We start from the raw sequence: 11,977 nt of genomic DNA, 5'->3' as shown, positions 1-11,977 counted from the left end.
AAGGAAAATACAATCGAGCCAAATAATAAAATAATAGAATTAAATTATAGATTTATTATCAATTCAAATATTATATTCACACAAAATACAAACAACCATCAAATAATTTTTTCTTAATTATGTATCATACTAAATTATAATTATGTATTTCGGGTTCCAACTAATCTATATTATTCACTAAACTAAAAAGGGGAACACTCAGGTTTTTTTCTATTTCCAGGCGAACTCGAGAGTTAGAGAGATTCTATCCATTGGTTAGAAATAAAACCCATAAACGACGGAGGGAGTTGAGCAAACCGGAGCTGGGAGATTGACACGCAAGGGTAGGCGTGTGATACACCGGAGTTGAGCAAACCGGATGTTTCAGTCGAGCAGCGTAATTTGCCTATGAAAATTTGCGACTGAGCTTCTCCGATGGAGGTTTCATCATTTTCGACGAGCTTTGCGAAACTCCGATATCCGTTTTCAGGTTTTATAGTTTCTGGATTTTACTGCTCTAATTTAGTACTTACTCTATATTAATTCAACAGCAATCTCATATAGTCAGTCATATAGATCAGCTGAGAGAACTCTTGATTCCATTTTTGAATCAATTTCTGCTTGGCGCATAAGTGTTGCTGTATTCTTCTGTGTTTAACATTTGAATTTTCGATTATGGAAGTGTATTTGCTGTTTTGGCGATTGCCGTGCTCAATAATGATTTTGGCGCCAATTGATGTATTTAAGTCTCAATTGAGAAGCATAAATTTTCTTTCATCTTTTTAAACAGATGTTTTAAATCTCGTTAAGACCGTGGAATACTATAGTGTGCAACACTCGGTCAATCAATCAATCGTTCAATTACACCTCAATCCGAAATCCATTTCATCCTGTTTAGTCTCTGAATTTAGAGGCTAATCATAGTTAGTATAAATTTATGCTGCCGTCACCTGCTGTAGCCATCTTTTTTATATGAGATTTAGATTGGCTATGGTTTGTGGGGAGCTCAAATAGGCAGACTTTGCACATTATATTATGTATTCTTCAAAAATTATACTCCTAGCTTACAACAATCATTTGGGCTTTGCAGAGACATTGCTGACAAAAGGTGAAAACTTCCCTGCGTGGATTAAGTGTTATGCATCCCCTTCATCCACGAACAATGCCACTGGAAGTTTACTCTGTCAAGCTGGGTTTCCTACTCGGAAGTGGAGTCTTTTGCAGGTTCAGCTTCTATGGCCAGCTTGGCTTATATAAAACTGACATTTTTGCTTTCATGTGACTAGACCTGTATATTTATCTAGAATTGCAAAAAGTTCTTGTTTTTAAGTCATTGATGATTTCTCTTTGCAAATGTAATTCATATTTCTTTTTCAGGTTTCATGTAGCCGAAAGAGTGATATTCCTGTCATAGAAGCTGGGTATGCTAGCTATCCAAGATCAATTAACAAAATATTTTGAATTTTACATTTTGAGAACTATTTCAGTTTTGCCATACCCTAAGGCATTCTATTTGCTTCTGTCCTGGATTTGCTTGTTGAGATTTGTTATTGTTCAGTCTCCTGCCGCTCCAGTTATCTATATCAACGTATAATACTGTGTAGTAGGATCATACTGCTCGAAAGATTTCATATCGTAAACTACGAGTCAATATTAAGAGCATTCTGGGCCTGGGCACTTTTCTTTAGTTTCTTTACTACTATTTTCTTTATCAGTCATTTTTGTACTGCTAATGTTGAGTTGTCCCACATCGGAGGGATTTGAGCTCCTTGGTATCCTTATATGGTTTTGGGAAATCCTCACCTCATAAGCTAGCTTTTGGGGTTGAGTTGGGACCAAGGTCCATTTATCATGGTATCAGAGCCAGGCCCATCCCAATTATTGTTACCGATGTTGGGCCCCCATTTATGTTGTCAACGCTCCAGTTTGCATGCCTGGGTGTGAGGGGGGTGTTGATTGTCCCACATCGAAGGGATTTGAGGTCCTTGGTCTCCTTATATGGTCTTGGGCAATCCTCACCTCATAAGCTGGTTTTTGGGGTTGAGTTAGGCCCAAGGTCCATTTATCATCTAATATACACATTCTTCTGCGAGGCTGCCTTTAAGCAACCTAAAGAAACCTCCAACTTGTAACTTGTAAGAGAGCTGACTAAATCGGTTGTGAGTCATCTCATAGTCTGAGTTCTATTGTTTCTAGTGGTTTAAGCTAATTGAAAGAAGGTTGAAATTCGAATAGCTTCTTCTATTGAATAGACACTGCAACACCTTTTAATGACTTTGTGGCTCCATATACATCAATTTATAGCAACAGTTTTCGTGTTAAATGAGCGAGGATAGGACCTTGCCTCATTTCTTTCGTCAATTTCCAAGACATGTCATGGTATTTATTTACTTCTGAGTTGGACAGGGCCATATGCACTTCTCTGGGTCGCACTCCTGGTTGTGGAAGTCAAATTATTAGCACGAGCCACCTTGTAGGGACCTCTTCATAACCTAACTGTCTGATTATATAGACTGGGGATTCTCAATATAATTCATATGAGACCTTTTTAAAATTTTAAATAAAAGAAAGACTAGATCCTCTCTCTTTCCAGAATTACTTGTTGACTTGGTTGCAATGAGTGTCAATTCTATGGTTGCAATGAGTGTCAATTCTATACCAACTATGCTTTACTGGCATTGTTCCTGGGGCATATGTGCGGAAAGAACTTGCCAATGTTGTGTGGGGCTCATCCTTGTTCAATATTAGGTCAATAGTATGGTGACCATGCTGCATCACTTCATGTTTTTGGCAAGCCTAGTATTTATTCATTTATTCATTCAGTTCCGAACAGGCTCGTGGCAATTGGAGATGTAGGACCTCCTTAGATATGTAGGACTAAATCTCTCTAGTGAACTTATGGTGGATTACAACAATTATTTAATGCTTGCAAAGTAGGACAAGCAATTGGAATGCTTCAGGCTCCTTGGAGATGAAATACCGGTTACCACTATTGGGATGCAAGCAACCACCAAGCTGTGGACCCCTTTGTTGTTTTTGTGTAGATTGATCAAGCTGATATGGGAGTTTATATTGCTCGTACAATGGTCTCATGCTGGAATGTTACTGCAGGAATATTAGAAAAGACTTGAAGAGGACAAAAGGGCATCTGGAGTGATAGAGGAGCATAACTAGGATTGAAAAATGATGGTATAGATTGATATGAGCTCTACCTGTTTATAAGATGTTCCTTTGTATATTATGTGGACTACAGCTCAAGATCAGGCCATATCCATTTGTTGTTGACACTTAATATTAGTTGATTGTTTTCTATTTCTTGTATTTTTTTTGGCTTGGCTTGGACATGCCTAATCCTATTCGCAGTATGATATCTTCTATAATAGCCCCTTATCTGTGTTACCTTCTCTCTTATGAGTATGACTACTTATTACGTAAAAAAGAAAGCTCAACTCCGAAAACAAATCAGTGTCTAACTGGAACGATAAGATCAATCTAGACTGAATACTTCATTTTTGCGCTTCCATAGATGATAGATACCTCCTTTTCTCTCATATGGTGATTTCATTAGCTATTAGTATTTCCAGCCTGTATGCTGGAAAATAAAGTCTGTGCAATTGCATGTCTCACTTTGCATGAGAAAAATCTGTGCTTCTGGGAGAGAAAAAAGTAGATATTATTTGACTAATCTGAATTTATATGTTTTACTTCATATTTTCTGCACCTTGTAGGTGCATGGATGACATATATGATGCTTTGGCCGAACACCTTGTTCCAACGGCTGCAGCAGCATCAAGCCCTAATTTTAAGTAAGTTATCATTATGCAAATCTATTTGATGCTTATCTGCATCTCAAAACGGAAAGTTTGATTGCTATATACATGTAATTTTTCAAGATAGCCATGGTTTATCTCGAATAGATGCACTTCCTAACTTTAAGGCCTTACTGACTGGAACCCGGGAAGGGAAATGAACGAAAGAAGAGAGGATTCCTTTAAGTTTTTGCTATTTCTAATTAGCCTCTATCATTTGGCTTGTTATGTGAATGAGATGTATATGAATGTAGAGGAATAATATGACCTGTGCCGTAAAGAAAAGGAAAAATGAGACGACAGACCCTGCACTCCCAGAGGAAAAAGAGGAAGAAAGAAGAGGAAGATATACCCCAAGAAGCGACGACTAGAATGTATATGTCTAGATTATTCGTGTAAATATGTTACTAAAAGAGAGTTAATATCCATAATCATCATAGTCACTGAATCAGTAGATGAGTCAGTTTCAATAATAAAAATATGTATATTTGAGTTTCTAAATAAGAAGTTGAGCCATTATCAATAACATAAAACACATCTCTGAGTCTGCATAATTAACATACATATTGACTCATTTAAAAGGGTAGAATGTGTATCTTAATTTAGTGATTATGATGTTTATGGATATAAACGTCTACTCATCGACTCCTCCTCCTCCTCCTCCTCCTCATCATCATCATCATCATCATCATGTGTTATTATATTTGTGTAATTTTTTATGGATATGATTCTCTGTAATTTTTTTATATTTGTGTTATTATTTACTTCTATCATCTCCGATCTCTTCCCACTGCTTGTACTTCATGACTTTTATATTCTTCTTCTCTCCTCTTCATCATCATCATCATCATCTATTTAATGACGGTGGTGGGCCCCCACAAGCAAATGGGAAGAAAACACAGAGTGTTTTTAGCCTCCGCTGGGATTTGAACCTTAGACATCATGGTTCTCCTCTCACTTTATTGACCACTAGGCCACACCCTTGGGTGCAACCATAAACCGCAATTATAATCAATAAACACTCGACTAATTTCTTAGTTTGGCCGATCCCATGAGGCGCCTTAATGGAGAACAACTTGCCTAATTATGCAGGCATATTGTTGGTCTTGCTGGTCCTCCTGGTGCTGGGAAGAGCACTGTTGCATCTGAGGTAGCTAAGAGAGTCAATAAGTTATGGCCCCAAAAGGCTTGTTCCTTTGATTCTCAAGTTGATCCTCCAGAAGTCGCTATTGTTCTTCCAATGGATGGGTTCCACCTTTATCGTCATCAGCTTGATGCTATGGAGGTAGGATTTCCTAATGTTTTTTTTATTATTCGTGCTGCTTCAGTTGACTGCAATTTCTTTGACCGTTTCTTTGTTATTTGGCCGAAACATTTGATCTATGTAAAAATGGATGAAGCCTTAAGTTGTTTGATGTGTGTCGTTAGCTGGTTTTGAGTTATCTAGACAGAAGACAGGACATAGGACGAATGTTGAGCTAATCTTGTCTTCCACCTTAAACGCTCCCCCCCCCCCCCCAAACAACAACAACAACATCACACACACAAAAATAATAATAATTATAATAAAGCAAAATGGAAAAAGGAAAGAAAGAGAAAGAGATGAAAGAATTTTGTGGAAGAACAACAGAGGAGAAGATGTAAATATATTTTACAAGAGACGAAAGAATAATATAAAAAAACAACCGAGGAGCACATCTAAATACTCCTACAACTTTTTTCTTTTGGATTACAGCATTATAAGTGAAACTTTCTACACATATTGCGGTTGGAGCATGCATCTAGCCGACTAACTGGTTTTCTTGTTTCATAGGATCCAAAGGAAGCACATGCGAGAAGGGGCGGTAAGTTCTCTATTTCTCAGCAGATAGCTAGTAAATTTTTACACAGTTTAAGCATTGATTTCTAGTTTTAACTTCTTTTTCTCTCTCTGGAATCTTTTTATGTTGAATCAGCTCCATGGACGTTTGACCCCAATTTACTGCTACAATGTCTTAAGACTCTTAAAGACCAGGTGAGTGAATATTCACACGTCTGATTACTTGCAGTTCCATGAACAGAATTTTTAGCCTTTTGAGTTGATGCTCTGTGGGCTTGAACTTTGATGTAACATCATGTTTCATCAATAGAAGTGATGTTCCCCTAGCCGCTACCTTGATCTATCCATGTAGTGAGAATTCTAAGATCTGGTATTCTTTCTTCTCCCAGGGATCAGTGTACTGTCCATCTTTTGACCATGGTGTAGGAGATCCTATAGAAGATGATATCTTTGTGAACCTTCAGTAAGTTTACATCTGGATGCTATTTTCTGTCTGTGATTGCACCCTATATTCTAATATGTGTCTCAATCATGTGTTCAATTGGCTATTTTGAGGGGAAATTAATGAATGGATAAATGAGCAAAGAAGATAAGTTTCATCACTTCATTTCTCTGAATTTAGTTGATGCTCAATGTGATAGTTGAAGTGAAGTTAAGAATACATTATGAAGAAAAAAAATTGTGAAAGCTGGGCAATGTTTTAGATATGTAGGCCAGTTGAGGTGTCTTTTATTGGAAGTGTTAGCTCAACCATTGTTCTCACTATGATTTTGCTACTTCTGTTTATAGTTTTTTCCTACTTGTGGGCACTGGATAACCAAATTATTAATAGCTCTCTCACAGGTGTCTGCTGTTATTTCAATAATTTGATCGGAATACTAAATAAGTTTCTAAAGACGCAAAAGGAATAGACCAATGGTGAAGTTCTTTCGCCTGTTGCTAATGTTACCTCTCCCTTTCTTTTATTCTTTTTGTCTTCTTTTTTGGGATGAGTTTTCAGGCACAAAATAGTGATAGTTGAAGGTAATTATCTGCTTCTTGGAGATGGTGCTTGGAAGGAGGTATCTTCCATGTTCGATGAGAAGTGGTAAGATGATCTTTCTGATCCATGGTTTTTCTTTTGACTACAGGGAAAGAATCCCTGTGAATTTACTTTGAAATTGATTCACCATAATATACTATACTGAAATTTCATGCTGAGGGATAACTTCAGTTTTTCTGCAAGTAAAAACTTTGAATTGGCATCAGTCAAGCACGAAAAATTTGATTGAGTGAGTGAATTGTCTTCGCTATTCGTTTACCGATTATTGCGGCTTCTATCAATTAATGGAAGTGATTTGCAATAAGATACCACCAAGGGATATAGTGGGATGGGATCCCTCCACCTTAATCATTCCTGGTAGGGAGACCCCCCCCCCCCCCTTAATGGGCCCTACGCGGAGCGAATCCAAATTAGTCGAGCTAGTGGGTACTGTACCGGATGGTTAAACCAAAAAAATAGTAATCAATATTAAGATCCTTGACTTAGTGCGTTTTGTGATGCCTATCCTGCCTTCGATAATTTTTTTTCTAAAGCCATCTGTGCCGTGTGAGAAAAGCCAGCAATGTTAAGATTCCTGACTTAATGGAAAATGACATGTTGCTAAAACTAGAACATGCCAGTTTTTATATTCATATACTGTAGATATGATAAATTGAGTTTCTCAGATAGAGGTTATTAAAGACTGCTGGTAACAGGATCTGTTGACTCGTCAAAAACTGGCTGCTCGGCAGCATTATATGAGAACAAAGCTTTAGTTGTTCTTGATGCGTTAAGACCCTTGTCTTATATGTATTTACTTTTAGGTTTGTCGATGTTGATATTGAGAAAGCAATGCAACGTGTCCTAAAGAGACATATATCTACAGGTACATATTCCAACTGTTGTCAACTCTTTTTACTAGAAAAGGTGTAAACAAAACTGGGTAGTAGACTGATTGGAGTCTTTTCATTTGTGTTGTAGGGAAGGCCCCTGATGTTGCTAAGTGGCGGGTAAGTGTTGCCCCTTTCGAAAATAACAACAACAACAACAAGAACAATAAACCTAGTGTAATCCCACAAGTGGGGTCTGGGGAGGGTAATGTGTATGCAGACCTTACTCCTGCCTTGTGATGATAGAGAGGTTGTTTCCGATAGACCCTCGGCTCAAGGAACAATCAAAAAAAGCAACAAACAATAGCAATAAGGTAATAGGATAACGGAAGCAAACGACACAACGTACAATAATAAAGATCCAAGAATAAGAAAAACAAGAATAGTGCTAGTACTACTGGTAAGACTAGGAGAAACTCTTGTCTGTTTGTCAACCTTCAACCCGACCTCCACATCTTTTTATCAAGGGTCATGTCCTCGGTAAGCTGAAGCAATGACATGTCCTGCCTAATCACCTCTCCCCAGTACTTCTTTGGCCTACCTTGTGTTTTAAAAAGCGATCGCTTCGTCGCTTTAAGTGAGAAGCGAAGCGATGGCTGCTCGCTTTTCCATGCCTGAGGCAACTCGACCAGACAAAGCACTCGCTTCAGTCGAAGAAGCGCCAAGCGACCTTGAAGCGAGAAGCGCATAATCACTCGCTTCTGTTCAGAGGGGTCAGTTTTTGGAAAAAAAAAAGTTTGGGTCTGTTTTTTTATTATACAAAACAGACCCCTAAGACCAAAGTGAACGACCATTTCTCTCTTCTTCCCAAAATCAATTGCTGCTGCTAGGGTTCCAGTCGCCAGAGACCTCCTCCAGGTAATTTTTCTTCTTTCCTCTTTCTTCTCCTTTTTTTCTTTCTTTTTTCTTCTTGTTCCCGTCCAGGCGTCTGCTCACAGGCTCACAGCTAGGGCAGACGCGATTCTTTTTTCCTTTTATTTATTAATTTTTATTTGTATTTCAATTTATAAAGTTATTTTATATATATATATATATATATATATATATATATATATATATATTCAGTTTATTTGATTATGTTTTTAAATTGAACTTTTTGATTATTTATATTCTCTTTGCAAGGTTTACATTATGTTTTTTAAGAATTGCGCTTCACTTCAATGAAGCGTGCGCTTCGCTTTTGAAGCGAGGCGAGCTCCTGTCGCTTTTTTTCGCTTCTCGCTCTCAAAAACACTGGGCCTACCTCTATCCTTCTTCAGACCCGCCATGGTCAACCTCTCTCACCTTCTAACCGGGCATCTATGTTTCTCGTCTTCACATGCCCGGACCATCTCAACCTCGATTCCTGCAACTTGTCCTCCACGGGGGCTACTCCCACCTTTTGTCCCCTAATAACTTTGTTCCTAATCTATTTTTTTATGAAGTAATTGGTTTCATTACTGGCATCAAGGAGATGCATAAATTACAAAAGAGTGTAGCAATTGTTAGCTCCTTACAAATGTTTATACTAATACTAGGGAGCTAACAAAATTCAAAAAACTATCAGGGGAATCTATAGGGGATAGATAAGCCCAGCTATACAAATACATGAAGCATTTAGCCTTGAGTTTGTGGGGAGAAGTTGATACTTCATCAAAACACCTGCTGTTTCTCTCATTCCAAATGCTCCAAAAAATAGCTGCAGGTATCATCTTCCATACTTTCCTGATGGTGATGGTGATGGTAGACTCAAAAGCATCCCTAATATTATGTGGCATGACCCATCTAAGTCCAAAGAGTGATAAACATACTCCATAAATCTATTGCCACAGGGTATTGGAGAAAAAGATGGTTGTGAGTTTCTGCCTCCCTCTGGAACATGTAGCATCTATTCACAATCTGAAAATTCCTCTTGGCTAAGTTGTCTTGTGTCAGACAAGCCTCATAAAGTGCAGTCCAGTTGAAGCAGATGACTTTGGGTTGCAACTTGATTTTCCATATTAACTTCCAAGGCCAATGGTTAGTTATTACATTGTGAGTTCCTGCTAACTTGTAGGCTGCTTTGACTGAGTACTTTCCTGCATCTGCACTACCCCATTTGAACTGGTCAGGTACTAGAGTGTTGCTTGAGAAATTGTTGAGTGAGGAAAGAAGTCTGAGCAGATCCTCATATTCCCAATCTTGCAAGTTCCTTCTAAATGTTATGTTCCATGAGTTGCCTTATCTGCACTGATGAACTGTTGAGTTTGGATCACTAACCATTTGAAAGAGAGCAGGGTAGTCATTCCTTAGGGGTGTGTTGCCTAGCCATTTGTCCTTCCAGAATTTTATTTGCTGTCCATCTCCAACTGCGAAGTGTTGGTTTTGTGAGAACTCCTCCCAGAGTTTGCAGATGCTCTTCCAAACTCCAACTCCATGTGGTGCTCTAGATAGCTTGGTGCACCAGTGGCTTTGGATTCCATGCTTGGCATTGGCAACTTTCTTCCATAGGCTCTGCTCCTCTTGTGTATATCTCCAAAGCCATTTCATCAATAAGCATTTGTTGTGCAAAGCTAAGTCCCTGACCCCTAGTCCACCTTGGTGCTTTGGTAAGATAACTTTAGACCACTTTACCAGGTGAAACTTGTGACCATCTTTAGTCCCTTCCCATAGAAAGTTCCTTCTGATCTTGTCAAGCTGCTTCAGGACCTTACTAGGCAATGGAAAGAGTGACATCTGGTTCCTAATCTTATCTTTACTGGTATGCCCACATATTCATCTCAACATCCTCATTTCTGCAACTTTCATCTTCTTGGCATGGGATCCTTTTTTGAAAAAAATAAAAGTAAATTAAAAGGTTCAATGTTAATCCCTTTTAGGTATCATCTGGAATTGACATTCCTATTGTTCTTCAGGTATTAAATAATTTTTTGGCTGTTCGTTGCTAAAATCTTTCTGCAGATAGATTACAATGACAGGCCTAACGCTGAGCTAATTATGAAGTCCAAGAAAAATGCGGATTTGGTGATCAAGTCAGTGGACGAATTGAGGTGATTCCCCGACTCATTACCTGCAGTGAAAGTAAATTCAGCAGTACAGATGTTTGTCTGAGGGGAAATTTGAATGATGGTGTCAAAAATAAGCAAAATCGAGTTTTACGGATTGGGTTGAATCTGAAACAGCGTATGCAGGACCTTGCAGTCTTGCTTGCATTTATGCTTGAGGTAGTTAATAACTTTAAGGGACTGAAAATAATGGTTATACTTTTTCCTGCAAAATAAGATGGAATCCTTCTGGCATGTAACGCCGAAGATAGGTAAGTTTACCTTTTACGAGTTCATTTCTTCGCGAATTTTGTAAAGAGTTGATCGATACCAGTGCAGGGAGCCTCCTGCTTGCTACTGTAGATGGCAATGAAATAAAAGGATACATTTATATGTAACATCATTTTCTATTTAGTTATTTTTGGTGGAGTTGATGGCCACGGGCTGGGATAGTCACAGAAAATAAGGAGATTGATTTAGGACAGTGCACATGAATTTACTCACTCAGTGAGAGAATTCTCATTATAGCAAAAGAATTGTACAAAAGAAAAACGAGGCATTTGGCGATTTGTGGAGGGAGTTCTAAACGAGAACAAAAGCCCAGTGCGCAGAGTGTTAAGCTTTCTGTCCTGGACATTAACTAATACATACTGTCCATAATAATACTACTTGTATTAACACAGCATCCTGCTCAGGTCATCGTCTGCATTTATCGATACTTGTGTCACGTGTTAAGCTTCTGTTCTTGCGTTTCTCCTGTGCTGAAGCTCAGAGAATAATTATCAGATCTAAATATATCTATCTTATATAGATTCAGACATCCTAATCTTACAAAAATATATAAACGGCCTCTAAGTCAACAACCCATTTGATCATCGTGTTCACTCACTTTTCGACAGATTATCTCTTGAGGAAAACGTGGCTAGGTCAGTAAGCTGGATTTCCAATCTTGTTGGGGTTACAGTTTGATCTCATCATGGGCTCAGATTATCTTCTCATGCATGGATTTTTTTTTGGGTGAAATTCAAAAATAGCCAGATTTACAAGTGGTAATTGAAAAATAGTCACAGTTTAAAAAATAATCGAAATTTAATCACTTTTCGTGTAAAGATAAATCTGAACGAAAACACTGTTCAAAATCCGGAAAATATTCCAACATAATATACTGGAGTTTTAATTTTTTACATGTGAACTTCCAGCATAATATATTGGAACTCCAGTATATTCCAGTATAAATATATTAGAACTCCATCATAATATACTGGAGTTTCAGCATAATATGCTGGAAGTTCATACACATGTGCTCCAATCTCCAGTATATTATGCTGGAACTTTCTGTGTGCTGGAGTTCCAGCATAATATGCTGGAAGTTCATACACAGGTGCACCAATCTCCAGTATATTATGCTGGAACTTTTCGTGTTGTAGCAAAATATTGGCTATTTTTTCATGACTTTG

General features: G+C 38.0%; 1 protein-coding gene across 2 annotated transcripts; it reads left to right on the top strand.

Annotated features, from left to right (window-relative positions):
• Positions 1-208: 208 nt before the first annotated feature.
• Positions 209-11,534, top strand: LOC104086550 (putative uridine kinase C227.14). Of its 2 annotated transcripts, none has more exons than XM_009590844.4 (13): positions 209-469; positions 1,088-1,203; positions 1,357-1,400; positions 3,708-3,785; positions 4,881-5,073; positions 5,602-5,632; positions 5,744-5,802; positions 5,997-6,070; positions 6,608-6,694; positions 7,453-7,514; positions 7,610-7,638; positions 10,438-10,526; positions 11,420-11,534. In XM_009590844.4, exons 1-13 carry the CDS (start codon positions 415-417, stop codon positions 11,487-11,489), a joined length of 987 nt encoding a protein of 328 aa, XP_009589139.2. In that variant the 5' UTR covers positions 209-414; the 3' UTR covers positions 11,490-11,534. The 2 variants fall into 2 exon arrangements, with proteins under 2 accessions (XP_009589139.2, XP_033509388.1); XM_033653497.2 differs by having other exon boundaries at positions 1,070-1,203.
• The last annotated feature ends 443 nt before the right edge of the window (positions 11,535-11,977 follow it).

Source organism: Nicotiana tomentosiformis, chromosome 1, assembly GCF_000390325.3.
Source record: "Nicotiana tomentosiformis chromosome 1, ASM39032v3, whole genome shotgun sequence".
Taxonomy (NCBI): domain Eukaryota; kingdom Viridiplantae; phylum Streptophyta; class Magnoliopsida; order Solanales; family Solanaceae; genus Nicotiana; species Nicotiana tomentosiformis.
This window is presented reverse-complemented; position numbering and strand designations above follow the sequence as displayed.

Excerpts from the sequence above, each read along its gene's own strand:
- LOC104086550 (XM_033653497.2), top strand. The coding sequence starts at position 415 with ATGGAGGTTTCATCATTTTCGACGAGCTTTGCGAAACTCCGATATCCG. Across the intron at positions 5,074-5,601 it reads ATCAGCTTGATGCTATGGAG|GATCCAAAGGAAGCACATGC; the intron begins GTAGGATTTCCT and ends CTTGTTTCATAG. Across the intron at positions 6,071-6,607 it reads GATATCTTTGTGAACCTTCA|GCACAAAATAGTGATAGTTG; the intron begins GTAAGTTTACAT and ends ATGAGTTTTCAG.